At 38.6% G+C, this 19,525-nt stretch overlaps 1 protein-coding gene across 1 annotated transcript in view; it reads left to right on the top strand.

The window, feature by feature from the left end:
• THSD7B (thrombospondin type 1 domain containing 7B) overlaps positions 1-19,525 on the top strand; it is a 764,170-nt gene that overhangs the window by 398,485 nt on the left and 346,160 nt on the right. Inside the window, exons 8-9 of the mRNA XM_064484730.1 lie at positions 13,747-13,938; positions 15,545-15,779. Of these exons, the coding sequence (XP_064340800.1) occupies positions 13,747-13,938; positions 15,545-15,779 (427 nt within the window). The remainder of the gene's footprint in view (positions 1-13,746; positions 13,939-15,544; positions 15,780-19,525) is intronic.

Here is a 19,525-nt window from a genome sequence, read left to right on the forward strand (position 1 = left end):
CTTTGGTACAGCCGTTATGGAAAACAGTATGGAGATTCCTCAAAAGACTAAGAATAGACTTGCCATATGATCCAGCAATCCCACTTCTGGACATATATCCAGAGATAGGGTTTATTCTACTTTAGAATTCCTTCAATTGCTAGAAGACATCAACATCAGTCTTAAGACAATACTGGTGAGGTACAGAAGGTAAAAATTATTATAGTAGAAATCTATATATTCTTGGATCTCGTACCATCTATGTAATTAATCTAAGTGAAAACATTTTTATTTAGTATACTTACAGATGTCCACCTGACATCACTATGACTTTTTAAAACCTTCAGCATTTATTCTTTCACCATCCTGTTTTTCTAATTATCATCCACTTAATTTTTATTTGGAGATTCTATTTTTTCTCTTTTGTCTGGTTTGAGAAAAGATGGAACTAAGTTTTTAAAAGCTGTTTGGATCTCATTTTCTGATAGATAATGAGACATATTCTGAGAATCAGTTTATATGCCCTCTGGTCTATGGTACTGTGATCCTATGTCTGAACTGAGTTTGTGAAATGAATTGGGAAAGTAGTGTACCATCTTCATTTTAGAGTCTTAATTAGTTTGCAGCATTTCAGTGAGAAAATGATAGAGTATAATTCTCCACTAGTTCAGCACTGCAAACCTTCAGTGTGGATTTGTGGCTTAGTGTTTTATTATAGTTCTTCAGTCTGGTACAGAAGTAATCATTAGACCCCTGCCATGTTCTGTAAAATAGAATAGGAACACTTTAATAGCCAGGGGATGAAGCATAGGAAAAAGGCATCAACGGTGCTTTTAAAGGGAAACGGTATGGCTTTCCTATGAGAATTACACAATCAGGGATATTTGGCTGCTTTAAAAAAATTTTTTTTTGCTTTTGTAGAATTCTTCCCGAGTACAAAAATGCTTAGAAGATATTGGTGAACTCTACATGTTCTTCTAGGATCCCAAATAGCGCAGGGTTTGAAGGGAAAAACTGACAGTGTCATAGTTCCCACAGTAGCAGGCATGTGATTTAGACAGACAGCCTTCCCAGGGGCTTAAGCTTAAAAATTTGTTGGAATGAAAATAGTTTACTGTGGTCTGTAACTTTCAACACATTACTACCTAATAATATTAACTATTATGTGGCAGGCTCCCATCTTAGAGCTTTACGTATATCAACTGATTGTATTTTTTAAATAACCTAGGAGAATAGGAGTGCTATGAAGAAGGTACTGTTTTCAGCACAGTCTCCTGAGAAATAGAAGTCACCGTTGTACAGATGAGGACACTGAGGCACAGAATGATTAAGTATTAGCAAACAAATGTCAGAGTTAGGATTTGAACCGGGGCCATCTGACTCCGGAATCCATTATGCGATACTGTCTCTCAGTTACTGTTGAGGTCAGAAACCTGACCTGTTTCCCAGTTAGTGCCTGACATCTCTATGGGTTCATCACGGGTGTCTGTCGGGGCATACTGCACTGGGGCTGGGATGCATACTACAAAAGCATAAGCTACAGTTTCTACCTTACATCAATGTAACATCTTTCTCTTCTCGTTTATTTCTTCAGCCAGAATTTGCTGAGACCTACTATGCACCAGGCATTGTGCTCAGTGTTTGATGCAATATTATAAAAGGCAAAGTTCCATCTTTGGAGATTGTGCATCATACTGCTTGGATACTTCATAAGGGTTGTTTTACCCAAAAGCTATTTATTACTGCATCACACATATTGTCGGTAGTTATAATGCTGGACTTTCAGCTGTTACGTCAGTAAATATTTGCCATGGAAAAATTATGCTTCCATATTTGAAACCTTGTATTAGTGTTAGAGAGTGGGACGCGCTAGTTAAAGAGTTCACTCTATCCAAAATTGTGAAATTTTAGGGCCTACTATGTAAGTTTCAACTCAGTTTTTGTTTGCAACAGACAATACATTTTCTATTCCTTCCTGAAAATTTGTATTTTTTCAGAGCAAACTGGATATGGCGTCAAAGCACAAACCATAAAGGAAAAGTTGACAGATTGGACTTAAATTAAAAGTTTAATTAAAAATGAAAACTTTGCTTTGCAAAAAATACTCTGAAGAAAATGCAAAGAAGAGCCACACAGACCATGAGCATGTATTTGTATATCACAAGTCTGACAAAGAACTTGTAACTAGAGTATATGAAGAACTCTCAAAACTCAATACTATGAAAACAAACAACCTGTTTTAGCTCTGGCTGCTGAAACAAAAAAAGTAGACTAGGTGGCTTTTTCAACAGAAATTTATTTCGAAATGTTTTGAAATGCAAAATCAAGGTGCCTACAGATTGTTGTCTGGTGAGGGACTGCTTCTTGGCTTATAGACAGCTCCATTCTCTCTGCGTGTTTTTTCTTCCTTTTCTTATAAGGACGCTAATCTCACAATGAGACCCCCACTCTTATGACCTTGTCTGAACCTAGTCACTTCCCAAAGGCCCCCCCTCCAAATACCACCACATAGTGGGTTGAGGTTTCAGTATATGATTTTGGAGAGACACAAACATTCAATTCATAACACAATCCAGTTTGAAAATTGAGTCAAAGATTTGCATAGACACTTTACCAGCAGAGATGTAGAAATGACAAGTAAGAGCATGAAAAGAGGTTCAACATCATTAGTAATTTGGAAAATGAAAATAAAAATTACGGAGTATTACCACTATGCACCGTAAGTATGATGAAAATTGGGAAGGAAGTTATAGCTCAGTGGTGGAGCACGTGCTTAGCATGCATGAGGTCCTGGGTTCAATCTCCAGTACCTCTAAATAAATATAAATAAATAAATAAATAAATAGATAAATAGGTAAATAGATAGATACATACATACATACATACCGAATTACTGCTGGTAACAAGGCAGAACAACCAGAAAGCCCACGCATCGTTGATGAAATGAAATATGGTATGACCACTTTGGGAAACAGTTTGAAAGTGTCCTATAAAATCTACGCTTACAGATGACCCAACAATCACCCTCCTAATTATTTACCCAAAGTAAATTAAAAGTTATATTTACACAAGAACCTGTGTATCAGCTTTATTCAGAATCACCAATATGTGGAAACAACCCAGATGTCCTTCAGTAGGAGAATACACAAAATGTGTTCTATCCGTGCAGTGGAGTAATACTCAACAAGAACAAAAACGGAATGAATTATTGACACATGCAGCAACACAGGCTGTGGAATTCCATTTTGGTGACACTCTAGGGGAGAAAAAGCAAAACTGTAGAGACAGAATGGATCAGGATTTTCTAGGGGTTAAGATTGAGGGGCTCGGGCAGGTAGGGGTTGAGTCCAAAGAGGGCAGCACAGGGAAATATTTGTGGTGACAGAATTGTTCTGTCTCATGGTTTTGGTAGTGGATGCAGGCTCAATGCATTTGCCAAAACCCATGGAACTGTAGCGCCCGAAGAGTGCATTTTATTGTATGTAAATTAAAAAAAATTTAAATCAAGGGTGATGATAAATAACAAAAAAAAGGAAATTGAGATTATTTTCCATACAAGGACTTTAATGAAGTTCACATTCCTTGACTAGGATTTTCCATCTCTAGAAATTTACTCTTAGGAAAGCAATCAACGATATGGTCAAGAGTGTTCTCTGCTGTATTACTCATCACAGGGAAATTGAAAACATCTTAATTGTGCAATTAAAGTGAAGTAGTTAAGTAAATTATATTTCCCATTTATAGGCATTAAAATTATGTTCCTGAAGGTTAATTACAGAGAGGAATGATTATTCTTTACTGATGTATTATCATTTTGCTCTGTTGACTTCCCCAGTTTAACTTAAAATACTAATTTTCAAATATTTGAAAACTTTTAGACAACCTGAAACTTGTACTTTCTAAAGGTATACCACATATTCAATCTGGTCCAAGTCCTCTTCCTAATAGCTCGATACATAGCTGGATAGGTAGACAGGTGAGAAGAGTAGTATCATCTCTGCCTTTATATAATCATTTCAATTCCTCTTATTTTTCCAGCGAAGGCAAAATTAGGATGGAGAATATAGTATCTTTGATTCAAATCATTTTTCTATTTGGAATGCCCTTTATCCTTATTTCCACCCATAATAAAAAGTCACATTATATATAAAGGTGCTTTGCAATTTCCAAAATATTATTTTACGTTAGCCTCTTTGATCTCGCATCAGAACAGATAATGTAATTGGAGATGATAGTAGTGCCCCACCTCCTGCTTACACAAGGCATCCGAAGCCTAAAACAGCTTAATAATGTTCCAGGGTCACATTTTGGTAAGTATCAAAGGCAGAACTCAAATCCCAACTCCTCGTCTAATATTCTGTCTATTATAATGCACTGTTTATTTACTCAAAAGATTTTTTTCCCTTTTGAAGAAGCATGTCTTGCATTACAAAGGACATTTATTTCATTATTGTCATTCCAGATTCATCTTTTAAAAATTGTACAGAGTTTCTCTGTTAAATTCTCATGAGAAACAGGGTTTCCACACTAAGCAGATACCCTTAAATCGTGTTTTGAACTGTATCAGTGTGCCTTTTTCAATGTTTGCTCTGTGCCTTCTTGGACAAGACCTTCTTACCACCTCCCCCACCTACCACCCCACCAAATTTCTGAGCAATCCACTGTGTACAAAAACATTAAGATTATTATGCCTCAGATGCAAACAGACAGAACAAGTCAGTGCTCAAAAATGAAATCTTGAAGCTCATTTCAGAAACAGTAACCCTGAAAAGCAGGCTTTCATATGTAAGAGCCAGGCATATGGGAGAAAAGTGTTTCGTAAATCCCAGATAGATCCCTCCAGATAAGAGAATGAGAGGCCAGATGACTCAGAATACAGTTTTAGCATAAGCCAGAATCCTGCATTGGCCAGTTTCCTGGATCAGAAAGGGGGGTACCTAGGGAGGAGATTGAGAAGCGGCACGTGGACATGAGGATCCTTGGCCCCTCTCATTCTGCAGATGAAATGTGGGACTGAAGAAGTGAAACCTCTGGACATTTCAGATAGGTTAAAGGGAAAGCAAAGCAGAGTGGCCAGTATTTCATTCCTGGTTTGAAATTGTGGGAAGAGACTATACACAGGGTTCCTTGCACCCCAACATAAAGAGATGGGGCTGAGATAGTGACACAGGGGTGTGCTGTGTTTAGGCACAGAGTGGGTCTGAGCTAGCTGCCCAGCACCCTCCCAACCTGGTCTCCCCAGTTTATCTGTAACCTGGGGGTTTATCGTGCCCCACCGTGGGACGTGGAGGTGCTGACTGCCCCAGGAAACTGGAAGTAGCTTGGAGTCAGGTCTATGTGAGTATCAATTACCTGGACTAGAAAATCAGAAGCTGTGACAGGAACCCTAGAAATTAGCAGTGGATGCAGGCGGATCGTCAAAGACTAGATGATGATTCACAAAGACCAAGTCGATGGGAATAGCTCAGTAGGGAACCAGCAATTTTCAAAGGAAAGTGAGCAACAACATGGGTGTGTGTTACATTCAGCTGCCACCCAGAGAGAAAGGAAGAAGGAGAGAGGGAGAAATATTGAAAAACTGAGACTGAGTTACCTTTGAAAAGATTTAGTTGGATCATGAGGTGCTAAGTTACTTTAAATGAATATATTTCTGTCCCTTCCCCAACTCCCATCTGGCCCTGGCCACCAACCAGAAATTGGGGCTTGTGAGCAATTTGATATCATTTATAGGAAAAAAACAGTAATTTTTCAAGGCCACATTTTGGTAGGTGTCAAAAAACAGAACTATACAAATAGTCTTTGTTTTTCCAAACCTAGGTCATAATGAGTAATTTTCAAACCTTTTACACATTCATAAAATAGCAGTTACTTCCCTCTGGAATATGTGACTGAGGCCAAGGAAATGTGATGTTTCAACACTAAGACATTTTGTTAGATTTTATGTGCATGTGTTTTTAAGCAATTGTAGTTTGCTTGTAAATCATACACTGTTTCTGGCCTTTCGCATCTTCTCACACCTGAATAACACACAGAATTCATGAGCTAAAGGTGTTGGGATGCTTTACACTTGACTGATTCTCCACAGATCAGGTTTTGTGTAGCCAAGCACATAAATTGTCCTGACAGTGAGTAGAAGATATGCCTGTCGATAAAGGATTGTGTTTAAGAAATGGGCTGTTAGCACTAGGTTGCCCAGGTCCAAATTCAAGCTCTACCATTTTACCTGTGTTTGTCTTTGGATGGGTAATTTCACGGATCTAAGACTCAGTCTTCTCATCTGTATAATGAGCATAATGGTAGATCTTACCTCATAGCACTGCCATGACATTTAAATGAGTTGATATATGTAATTCACTTAGAGTAATAAACATTGATTAATGTACATGTTTACTGTTATTGATGCTTTGAGGATTAAATGAGTTCATAAATACATGTAAACTGTAACATTCTGCTGGGTACATTCTCAGTGATCAAAGTGTTAGCTGCTGCTATTATATTCTGAGATGCTGAGGAACTCATATACCTGCTCAGTCAGACCAGCTTCTGAACAAATAGCTCACCTGCTGTCAGATGGAATTTCAGCTAACTTCTGGCCTTTGTGAACATGTTTACCTTGGAAATACTGATTCCCTATTTTAAGCTGTTGCTATTTTTTAAATTTTATTTTATTGAGTTATAGTCAGTTTACAATGTTGTGTCAATTTCCAGCGTAGAGCACAATTTTTCAGTTATACATGAACATACGTATATTCATTGTCGCATTCTTTTTCACCGTGAGTTACCACAAGATCTTGTATATATTTCCCTGTGCTATACAGTATAATCTTGTTTATCTATTCTATATATACCTGTCAGTATCTACAAATTTCAAACTCCCAGTCTGTCCCTTCCCATCTCCCTCCCTCCTGGCAACCACAAGTTTGTATTCTATGTCTATGAGTCTGTTTCAGTTTTGTACTAATGTTCATTTGTCTTTTTCTTTTCTTTCTTTTTTTTTTAATTTTAGATTCCACATATGAGCGAGCTCATATGGTATTTTTCTTTCTCTTGCTATTGCTATTTCTTATGTAAAGTATTTTCCTTTTAACATTTGTTTGGCGTTTTCCTCATGCTTATTTTATTTAGTCTGTATTCTTACATTCTCTTTTTCTTTTATCAGCTGTTAGAGTTTTATTGTTTTTCTCTTTCTGAGCATCCTTACATCATGACTGTATATTGGGCTTGTATTTGTGTGATCACGCATTGTGTGTTTTTGCTGAATGTCCGTACTTTCCTGTTCCTGTTTGGCCTTATGTTCTATCTTATCCTTCCAGTACTCCATTTGGAACCTTCTTCATCTGTTTAACTTTCATTTTTGAAAAGTATTGCCTTATTCAGTCTTGTCTTATGATGCAATTCCCAGATAATCAAGCTGCTCCCTCCCTTGGGCTTACTCTTTCCAATACTAAATTTACCGACTATCTGACAATGAATTGTGTAGAATCCCGTCTTTATGGTTTGACATCAGCTAAAAGTAATGTAACGAGAAAGACGTAGGTGAGAGGTGAACCAGGAAGCAGTACAGCAAATGGATAAGAATATGGCTTGTAATGTCTGGCAGGTAGGTTTTTCAGTTCCTGCTCAGACACTTAAAAGCCATTATGACTTTTGACCAAGTACTTTTTCTTAATTAAAAAATACTTTTTTATATTTTACTTTTTTTAACACCTTTATTGTGGTATGATTCCTGTACAGTAAACTACACACTTTTCAGGTGTACAATTTGATGAATTTTAATAGATGAATACACCAATGAAACCACTACCACAATCAGGATAGCTAACATTTCCATCTCCCACCAAGAGGTGCAAATTCAGGACCTCAGGTGTAACATAGTGCCTAACTAATGATGTCAATATGAATATTCAGTAAACTGTGTGGTTTGCGCAGAGTATAGCCCACTCTGTGCTTTCCCAGATATCAGATGCTGATCTTAATTTTATTTTATTGCAGTTGTTGTTTTGGTTATTTTGAATATGATGATACTTAACATCAGGTTTCTTTATCTGCCTTTCTGTATGTGCAAGCTAGATAGACAAATAAACTTCACATTGTAAAATTAGCCAGCAGAAGCATTAACTGCATTGCTGCCATGGCGCTGTGGCACATAGCTTCTATTTAGCCCTTACTTCTGTTTCATATTTTGTTGGCTTGAAATATAAACATTTCCTTAGCTGATTAGGGTCCCAGTCCAGAAGTGGCCAGGGGCTACTTGCCTTTAAGGAGATAACAGTTAAATTAAAAAAAAAAATGGAATTAAGTGCATACAAACTCCAGTAAATTTGCTATGTACTGTCCACTGACATCTTACTCAGCTGTCGGCAAGCATTTAATCAAGGTTTATTGGCATTCTTTTCTGAAATTTAAATAGGACATAAAATTTTATGACATGTAGAGTATTTTCAATAACTGTTTCATTATTCTCCATAGATAGTGTGATATAGTATACAAGAGGAAATCTCAATAAAGCACCAAAATTGTGTTATTTTGGGAAGAGTAAGGTAGTTTGAAGTTTGTGTAATGACAGAATGCTGGTCAACTTTTAAAATCAGACTGTGGATTCATAGATATCTGAGTTTCTCTTTCTTTTCCTATTTTGTCTGTATCTTTTCTCTTTTGGATACGTGGTGTAAAGTCAGAAAACTAAGAATGATAGTTGTTTGTTGTATTGTTATAAAAGATAGATGGTAGATTATAATATTAAATTCTAGTTCCTTAGGATTATAAAAGAAAGAATGCCACAGTATATAGTATAAGTATGGTTTAAACATTAGTTTGATGTGGAAAGCCCGAAGTCTGATGGCTACATTAGTGTTAAATTTACGTGGTTGTTTGACCAATAGCCATAGAGATTCTGCCATGAAATAGTTTTACTTTAAGTAGCCTATTCATTTGAACTAGAATAAAAATTTTGGGGGAATTTCAAGATTATTCAGATGTTCAAGAATCTTTCCCTCATCTAAGAACTGTTGTTTTTAGCCAGGAATGGGCAAATATGAGGGAAGTAGAGTGAACCATGGCCAAGACCTAGTCATCTGGCTGTCAATGCCAATGTCTACAGAATCACAAACAAAACTGAGTGATGAATATAAGTCCAGAATTCTACTCCTAAGTATATAGTGAAAATAATTTAAAAGAGCTACTCAAACAAATACATGTCTAAGCGTGTTCTTACAGCACTATTCACAATAGCCAAAAGGTGCTCCTTGCCTTGAATGGATAAACAAATCATGGAAATACATACAGTGGAATATTACCCCATCATAAGTGGAATGAAGTAGTGATGTATGCTACAATATCAATCATCCTCCAGAGTATTATGCTAAGTGAAAGAAGCCAGATGCAAAAGATCACAACATACATGATTCCATTGTTATAAAGTATTCAGAACAGATGAATCTGTAGAGATAGAACATAAATTGGTGGTTGCCAGAGTCTGAGGGAGGAGTTAATGGGGAGAAACTGTTTAATGGGTAAAGGGATTTTTGGGGTTTTTTTTAATGGAGGTACAGGGGATTGAACCCAGGACGTCTTGCTTGCTAGGCATGCATTCTACCACTAAGCTATTACCCTCCCAGGTGAAGAGTTTTTTTACTTTGGAGTAGTGAAGATGTTTTGAAGCAAGATAGAGTTGGTAGTTGCAAAAACATTGTGATTTACTAAGTGCCACTGAAGTGTTTACTCTAAAATGGTTCATTTTATGTGATGTGGATTTTGCCATTTTAAATTATTTAAAAAGTACCAGGTGACAAGGTTGGAGCAGCACCATATCCCATATTTTCAAAATCACAAATGGTTTAAATACATCTATTACATGAGGAGAGAAAGTGGCGTTTGTCATTATCCATCCCTGGGAGCTTGGTGAGGACTGGAAGTAATTTTAGGGTCTTCTTGGAAGATGAATTCAATTTGCCTCTTAAATATATTCAATTTTATTATGACATTAGATTACAAGAGCTTGTGAAAATCACTTTTAATGATTTAAGATTCTGTGCTGTGTGCTGCTTTATTTTCCATGCTTGCCTGAGATTTTAGTTGGTCTCATCGATCCAGCCTCAAAAATGAAAACAGGAAAGTATAAATGATCCTCTTTTGAAACGGGTTCTCTCTGTGCAGTGGGAAGACACTTAGACCAATGTGGATGGGCAGATGAGGTTATTCAGTCTCAAGTGCTTTATTTTTGGCTCTTAAATCGTGTAAAGTAGCCACATATAAATAAAATGATCTGGATAATTATAAACAGTCTTAATATATTGTGTGAACCAGTCTGTGCAGCTGTTGGTAGTTGTTTGCACACGTCTATGCTTAGTAAAGCAAGCGCTTTCCAAGATTGTGGCGTAAATATCTAGATTTTTTAGGTAAAGAACGTCATTAGGTTTTGGTGGTGTACCTCTTTGCAGACAACATTTTTTAAGGTTGTATCTCTATATGGAATCCTCCCTGTGTTGTTGGACAGCCTTCCTGCTGTGTATTTTGCATAAGTGATTTCACGTCCTTAGAATATCTGTGAAGGGTTAATGTTATTACCTCATTATTGCAGATGAGATAACTGATGTTCGAAGAAGTTAAGTGAAACCCTCAAGAGGATCAGTGGTGCTAGGATTCACCCTCACATACTTAGGCTACCTGTGGCTGAGATCTCATTGTACAACTTTTCTTTAGCAAAACTTCTTAGGCAGTAGCTCACGCATGAATTGCTGAGCTTGCTTGTTGACTGTTAACGTGGCTTCCCTGAAGAATGGCTTATCTGTGTGCTCCCACTTCTGAGTTAGCCTGTATAGACAAGCTGTCAGAATGTTGGCGGGAATAATGACATTTAACTGCACAGTGGAAATGGGTATATCAGTTTATAGGACAGCTTAAGTTTTAAAAAAAATCATCCCAGCACCCCAAGTGAATCTAAGGGTGCTGAATGATGGATGACTAGGGAGGATGCTAAATTTGGGTCATGGGAAACCTGAACATCTGGGAATTTAAGGAAGGCAGAAATGGAACCAAATTCATGTGTCATTCTAAGTTATTCAGAATTTGATATCAGATACCTCTTCCAATACGGGCTTTCTCTCTTCCTCCTGCAGCTTCAGGATTAACTGTCTCCCACATACCTTGTGTTTTCCTACACTGTACCTTTGTTGACATTTGGATTGCCTGGAGTGCCCTCCCCTTGATTCTCAGCCTTGGTCCTTCTGCGTGTTGAAAGCCTTCTGCTCTCAGGCTAGTCCCTCAGAGAGCCTCCTCTTCCTTAAACCACCATGGCAGTCTCTGTTTAAAGCACAAATTTGCAGCTTGACATTTACTTTTGGACTAGGTTTTATCTTTATGTATTTATAGCTCATCTCTCTGTTATTAATCATGAGCTGGGAGATGAATAATAGTATCTTCACTTGTATTTATTCCATTATATGCCTTGGACCTGGTATGTGCTCATGAAATAGTAGTTGATAATTTTATAACTCTTGAAGGCAGGGTTTTCTCAAAATATATCAATAAAATACCATTTCTGGGAGAGATGCTCTCCCTAAAAGGTAGCCATTGGTCAAATAAGGTTAAAAACCACCACATACCATTTCAATCTCAGGAAGTTTACATAGTAGTTGGCATTTTCAACATCCACTGCTCTACAGTAATGAGACTGATTTTACTATTTTAACCGAGTACTTCTCAGCTCACCCTCTAATTTTTAAAATAAGAACTCTTCCAATATCTCCTATTCTTCAAAATGTTCTTAGCAAGACACTGCTTTAAGGTCTTTTTTGTATAAAAATTTTGCTCGTAATAGTCACAAATGTGGAAACTGGATTTTGATTCAATCTAGTCTGTACATTTTGTTCGGCCTTTCTACATTGTACTTGGGAAGGCACCCCCCTTAGTTGTATTGGGGTGTGTGTGTGTGTGTGTGTGTGTGTGTTTGCATGTCCTATACAGTGTGGACTCAACCTGAAAATAGATTGAGATTGAAAAGAGAATGGTTGGAACTGGTCTTTCAGCTTGATTATCTGCTGAAATCTCTATTACTTCTCATAATATGCTTGAAAAGTTTTATTTGTACCTTAAGGACAATGAGCCTGGCCTCATTTACAAATATGAATGCAGATGTTAGGAGGGTACTGTCTTCTCCTCCAGACTGTGTGGCTCACTGTCAGCTTGTTTTATTTACTTCCTCCAAAAAGAAATATCCATCCCTTGGAATTAGACCCAGTATGGTTAGTGGGGAAACTCGAAGTTTTGGAGTCAGAAAGTTTCAATTTGATTCCCAACTCAGGCCTGTGTGACCCTGAGCAGGTTTTCCTTCCAGAGCCACTGACTCATCATCTACGAAACGAGATGAGTCACTTCTGCCTCCAAGAGCATCTTACAAGGACAGTGCCTGGCCCAGGAGAGATGCTGCATAAGTATTGGTCCCTTTTTGCAGTTATTTTTTGTGTCACGTTATGACAGGAGAATTCCACAGGCGTAAAGTCATACGGACAAAGCTGCCTCTCCCCGTTGTTGCCATTCCGCGTTTCACGGCATTCCTTCAAACCATGAATGGTGTCGCTCTCCTTCACATCTTCTGTCTCTGTGTGGCAACTGTAGGGGTGGGCAGGGGTTAGTAAGAGTTGAATTGTTATCTATAAAGGGGAATATTTGAATTCTAAAAATAGTGAATAAATAACCTGAAAGAGAGTTTAAAAATTTTTTATTGTAATCACTTGAGATATGGAAAAGCAACTTAGAAATGATCCGTTTAGTCTTATCATCTGTTAATTGTAAAACTCCATCCCCCCGTTTTTTATATATATATATATATATAATATATATATAATATGTGCTATATATTATTATATATAATACATATTTATGTTTATATGCATTATATATAAATATTTATATATATATATAAATATTTTGGTTGGAATAATTCATCACATCATTCAAAGGGGAATAGTAAATGCATTAGGGGAAGCTTCCAACTTGCTTTCAACTTTTGTATAAATCCATTGTATAATTTTGTTTTATTTTTAATTTTTATTTTTTGGGGGGGAGGTAATTAGGTTTGTTTGTTTGTTTATTGGGTGAGATACTGGGGATTGAACCCAAGACCTTGTGGATGCTAAGCATGCACTCTACCACTTGAGCTATACCCTCCCCCCCACCATTATATAATTTTAGCCATGGGTTCATTTCCATGTGGTTTGGGATTATATATGACTATACACAAATAGCATAAAAGGATCATCGTGGTGACAGTCTTGCTTAAGGTTACATATTTGGAGGTGAAAACACTCAATAGAAAATTAGATTGATAATTTTGGGGAGTGAGTAGAATAGATTGCTCAACATATATTGTGGTTTTCAAGCCAGCTGACTACTCTGACTCCCATTTTGCAGAAAACCATGTACTTGTTACATGTGGTTGTCAATAACGTGTCAGTCCTGTCTGTCTCCAGCCATCCATGGCTAAACTGTTCCTGGGAGAAGCCCACTTGTCCCCGTGAAGGATGACAAATGGCAGCTTTGCTGCTGTATCTACCTTTCTAAATGCCGAATTCTCTCCTGGCAGGTTTTCTTGACATAAATATTATGACCGGCTTAAAAAAAAATCATTTTTTGTACTTTATTGGTTTAGACACCAGGTGACGTCTTGTGAGCTAAGCTGAAGTAACAGGCAGTGATGAACCTAAAAGTTCCTTGGACTGGCCTCAATTTTATATTCATCGGCATCTGTCTTTATCTGGTTGATTGCAGGAGAAGATGTATCGGGGAGTCTCTGTCCAGCATCTCCTCCTCCTGAACAGATAGCTTGTGAAATTCCCTGCCGAATGGACTGTGTGGTGAGTGAGTGGACAGAGTGGTCATCCTGCTCCCGGTCTTGTTCAAATAAAAACTCAGATGGGAAACAGACCAGGTCGAGGACTATCCTGGCGTTGGCTGGAGAAGGTGAGTAATAGGAAAGGCTTCTGTTCCCTACATCCAAATGAACAGTTTGTTTTCCAGGTGTGCCTTTTCTCTTTGATCCTCTGCAGGTTCCCATATCGACATGAATTACTTAAGCCCATCCTATATCCAGGCTGTGGCAATCAAACAGATGTTAGTTTTTGAAATACTTTTTTGGGGAAGAAAATAAAGCTGGGTTGATATACATCCCACTTCAGATAGCTCATGCAATTGGGAACCTAATTGGAATATGTCTGGTAAAACGAGTTCCAAATTAGGAGTTAAGAGACGTGGCTTCTTGAACAAGAGCCACCACTGACATCGGCAGGCTACCAGATCTGTGTGCCCTCATCTCCTGTTCTGTCAGGCTAGCCTGTGGTGAGAGGGAGAAAGGTGAAGGCTGTGGAAAGGGCTCTGAAGAAGCTAAAATGGTACTATGAGAATGTAAATGGGTGACATCAGAGCGAATGAGAGGAGCTACTGTTCCTATCACTTACAGCGATGGTCTCGGTCTCCAGACATATGTGTCATTTCTTTCAGGTCCTTCCTCGGCTTTGTGTGCCTACAGCTCAGTTGGAACTGCACAGTAGTATGGCCACTGGCTTTGAGGAACTTTTTAAACAAGATTCTGTTCTGTGGTCCTAAGAAATGGGGCCAGGGTCAAGATGAAGGAAGATTTTCATATTCTTAAAGTGCATTTGCTTTCTCTTCTTGTCTGTTATACTTCTGGAGGGAGAAAAAGTCAATAGTATTTAATGGGGGAAAAGAAATAACAAGAATAACAAGACCAAGGTCATAGATCTTCTCAAGCATTTGGCCCACTGAATAAAACATTATAATGTGGAGGAGGAGGGGGAAAAAGTCAAGACTTTAGGTAAATACCAGTTTTTACATGGATATAAAAATGGGAAAGAAAAGATAGTCATGAAATTTGGTTGTCTGACTCACCCAGGGTGCACATCTGTCTGGTCTCCCTGGCAGTGGATAACACATTGTCTGGTATTATTTCTGAGTTTAAGGATGGGCTCTCTCCTGCCAAACTTTGAGATTTCTCGATTTCTCAAATAGCAGTAAAATGCACTGCTTGATGGAGGATAGAGGTCTTAAAGTGGTTCTCTGAGAGAAAATAATACTCTCTTAGGAAAGAAAGAGCATATGTAGGTAATGTGTGTGTATGTGTGTGTTTGACCTGATATCACTTCAAGGTCATGGGTTACTATAGCTAACTGACTAATTTGTGTAGGCATAATAATATTAAGATAAAAGCAGATTTCTTTGGAGTTCATCTCAGAAATGCATGACTCAGAGGTGGAAAGTAGAATCAATTGATTTTTTACATCTAATTGACATGCACCGTTGTCTGTTCTTTGGGAGAGAAGGGTGCAATGTATTGTTCTCAGGTTGTTCCTCAGGACGAAAGAACCATGACCTTTGAGTTGGAAATGGAGTGACTTGGCTCAGGCCAATGAAAGGTTGTGTCACAAAGGCCCTCTTTCTAGACCATTAAAACAGTTAAAACAACAAAAAACAAGAATGACAGTAACAAGGCAGCCACATGGCGATAACACCAGCGCCCGCTGTGTATTCTGTTTGATTTTGGTTTTCGCAGGTGGAAAGCCGTGCCCCCCTAGTCAGGCCCTCCACGAGTATCGTTCATGCAATGACCATTCTTGTCTGCAACTCTACTGGGAGACAGCTCCGTGGGGCCCCTGTTCTGAAGACACATTGGTAACTGCCCTTAATGCAACCATTGGCTGGAATGGAGAAGCGACGTGTGGCGTGGGCATTCAGACACGGAGGGTCTTCTGTGTCAAGAGTCATGTGGGACAGGTGATGACAAAAAGGTATTATTGATAATTTATTGAAAGTACATAGGATTATTGATTGTTGAATATTTTCAGTCAGAAGCATTTTTTCAAGCTCTGAATATGTCTCAATCTGTGCTGGAGTAAGAGATTTTTGTTTTGCTTTGTTTGACTCTTCAGGACTTAAAAAATATGCCTCAACCAGAGGTAGGCAATTTACTAAGTTATAATGTGTGCATTAATTAATGGATAACAGTAAATATAATGCCCACCCGTATTGAATCATTTTGAGTAACCAGATTTTCTAGAGCTGATATCAGTATTTTTGACTCTTTTTCAGTCACATAAAGACAAGGTCCACGTGAAGGTAGGTTACACACACACTTTGAAAATGAAGGGCTATGTTCACTCTTCTTTAGGTCCCACTGCTCTTGTCTGCACTGAGTAAATCCACACGGTCATTTTAAATCGACTAATACCTGCCCTCGAGTAGGCTTACAGTCTCATGCATGCCATACCCTGCACAGGGAGATGTAAATTAAAAAAAAAAGCAGGAGAATGTGGACATGTGGACTAGGATATAGACATCAGCAAGGATCAGGACAGTTGCAAGTGATGGAGGGAAAAAGAGCACTTGGCTGGAGGAGTTTCTTTAGACCGAATGGGGAGACATAAGTCTTCCTGCAGTCCATGCAGGAGGGCTCCTGGAAGAGAAAATGTAAGGGACCTGCCTCGTGTACAGAGACTGGGTAACTGGCCTGCCATAGAGATTTCCAAGTGGCTACGTGTGAATGAGTCCCCTTCCAGTGATGGAAGACTCTACTCCAGCCGCAGGGGCAGTGTGGGTCCCCAGGCTGGGCTGGTGCAAACTTGGGTCTAGGGTCACAGACTAGGCAACTTTGAGCTCTTCCCGAGGCATTTCTAAGTTGGGAAAATGATACCCTCTCTTCTTTCTGATCTTGATGCTTTGAGAGTATGAGTGGAGAGTTGGCATGACTGTGCTCTCGCCTGATGGAAAAAGCAGGAGGAGAGAGTAAAACTGATGCTCAGGAAGAAGCAGAAACCGAAGCAGAACAAATCCTGGCAGCGTCCAGCCCTGGTCCCATCCCCACTAAGGGAGCTGCCTTTCCTGGCAACCTAGGCAACTACATTTGCTCTCCTGCCTGCTTCCATCCAGTTTGTGTTGCTGTCATGGGCAACTCAGACACCTGATTAATCTCGTCTTGGGGCACCATGATGACGGACTCTGGGCCTTAGCCACATTGCCATGGAAACCACTTGGGCTGTATGTAAGGAAAGTTATAGAACCTGAGCTGCTGATGGCAGAAATAGGGCAGACTGGCCAGATACTGTGGTGTTGGAGCATCTGAGGAGCAGATGGCTGTGCAAATACAAGAGACGATAACTAGGGCTGGAAGTGAAGCATGGTCAGGAAGACTGAATCTCCCGCCTCCCAAATGTGGCGTCCAGCGCGCTGGGGTTGGATGATCTTCACTGTTGCCACTGCAGATTTTAGCATCGTGTCTGGCATGTGGTTAGTGTCCATAAACGTTTTTAGAATTTATGAATGAATCAGACTTACGTGTAGGAAAGTAACAGGGTTCGACAAGGAACAGATATGAATTGTAGAAGATTAAAGAAGCTGATGTTTATCCTTTGCTTTAAGGAAAAATATAAAATATTTAAAAATATAAAACTATGAAATAGAAAAAGATAAAATCTACCATGATAAATTTTGGCTGAGGAGACTGCCATGAAGTGTGATGTGCAGATTGTACGTATGTCCTTCTGCTCTTATTAACTCATAAATGTTATTTCTGCTTTAGCATCTAACTCTAAATTGCTTGTGATACTTTCTGGAATGTCAGTTTACACCAGTGTGTGTTTCAGTTTACCTGGTGGTAACAAAACACCATGCGGATCAATCGAGTCAGTGAAAGTTTTAGCCAAACATGGACAATAATGTTTGCACATCATTTGGTTCAGGAGATAATCAAATTCATGAGGTTATGGTAAAATTCTGAAAGACTTATAAAGATACAATGCAGACAAGAGAACTCCTTTTATCTTGAGACGGATTGCAGCCTTGATAGTGTTCATTTTTATGATGTAAATTTCCAACTGCTGAAAAAAAGATGCATGACATATTAGCTTGAATATCCAAATGAAAATAAGTATAGCTTAGATATAGGAATGGATGCTACATGAAATGCAGCAAACCATTATTCTTTACAGTGATGAGAAAATTGAGCATACCCGAAGTATGAGCTCCCTTCCAGGAAACGTTTCACCTCTGAACCACAACAGGAAAAATCCACTTGATGTGAATGCAGTTTATTTTTTTGTCTTAGCAATGGAGCATTAGAATTGAGACTGACAGCTACCAAAGACATTATCATCACATTTCAAACATATTTGGACGTGAAAAGTTGGATTATATGTTCAAACAGACCCCTATTTCCTTGTCTGGCTTTCTGATTACTTTGAATGACAGTTTTTTATAAAGTCTCTGAGCCCATCAGCTTATTCAAAGGTTAACTTAATGATATTTTGTGAGAAGAAAAATCACAGGGCCAACAGTTTATAGTTTAAAGCACAATTCACAAATGCATATGCATTTGTTTGATAATTTACGTGAGACTAAAATATCATCGTGACAATGAATAACCTCCAGTTTTGCTCGATTTTCCAACACAAGAAAATTAATCGCACAGATGTTTTCCCTAACAAACACACACACACAAACACACACATATAAAGACATTGCTAATTACTTTTTTGCACTTTTAATGAGGCTGGAGACTTAACAACCTAGCTTTAATTTTTACTGTATGTCTCCAAACAGTCCTGCTCAACAAGAGAAGCCTGCATTGACTTAAGAAAAGTTAATTAAAATTCTTGAGGTTAATGAGATTAGTTGAGCTAAGAAAATAATACCTAGTGTCCAGCGGAGCACATAGTGAGATAGATGATCAGCGGTAGAAAGTATCCTTTGCTCTGTCCTTTCAGAAAAATACGCTTTTGCTCTTTTTGATGTGAAAGCCATTGCAGTGGAAAAAAATCCCCTCCCTTTTGTGAAATCCTGGGGGTGGGGGTGATGGCAATAGAAAGAGAAGAGGAAAATATCCTCAAGAAAGAGTGGGCTTCAGGGTAGAGAGAAAGAAGCATGTCTCCATGGACTCATGTGTTCTAGCCCTAAACCCACTGCACTGGGATGTACAGAATTCCTTGCAAGTTCTTGCTTCCCTGGGGTGGTGTTTTGGTTTCCACGTAATTGTATAGATTGCCATTGTATGAGTAATAGAATTGATCTTATCAGAAAATGAGGACTAGGGGCATGGGTATAGCTCAGTGACAGAGCACGTGCTTAGCACTTAGCATACGTGAGGTTCAATCTCCAATACCTCCATTAAAAAAAAAAAAAAGAAAAGAAAATGAGGACTAGCTAAGGCACAACTGACACAGAAGTGAGAGCTTGTTGGGTTATTTTGGGAAGTTTATTTGGTTTTGTTTCACTACTCAATTTTTTTTTCAGTTGCAATGTGCAAAAAAATAATAACTAAGATTAAAATCCCACAACTCAAAGCCTTCCAAAGGTCCTGTAAGGTACTTTCTGCCATTAACGTGAAAACACGGGTCCTTTTGTGAGATATAGTAATTGAGAGCTCCGTTTACACATTTCCTGTTGAAAAAGTTGGCAGGCTGAGATGGTATGGCAGTTCCTGGGTTGGAGGGCTGCTCAAGGGGTTGGAGCGCTGAGGCTGCACCATGATTATGGACACGTA

Source organism: Camelus dromedarius, chromosome 4, assembly GCF_036321535.1.
Source record: "Camelus dromedarius isolate mCamDro1 chromosome 4, mCamDro1.pat, whole genome shotgun sequence".
Lineage (NCBI taxonomy): Eukaryota > Metazoa > Chordata > Mammalia > Artiodactyla > Camelidae > Camelus > Camelus dromedarius.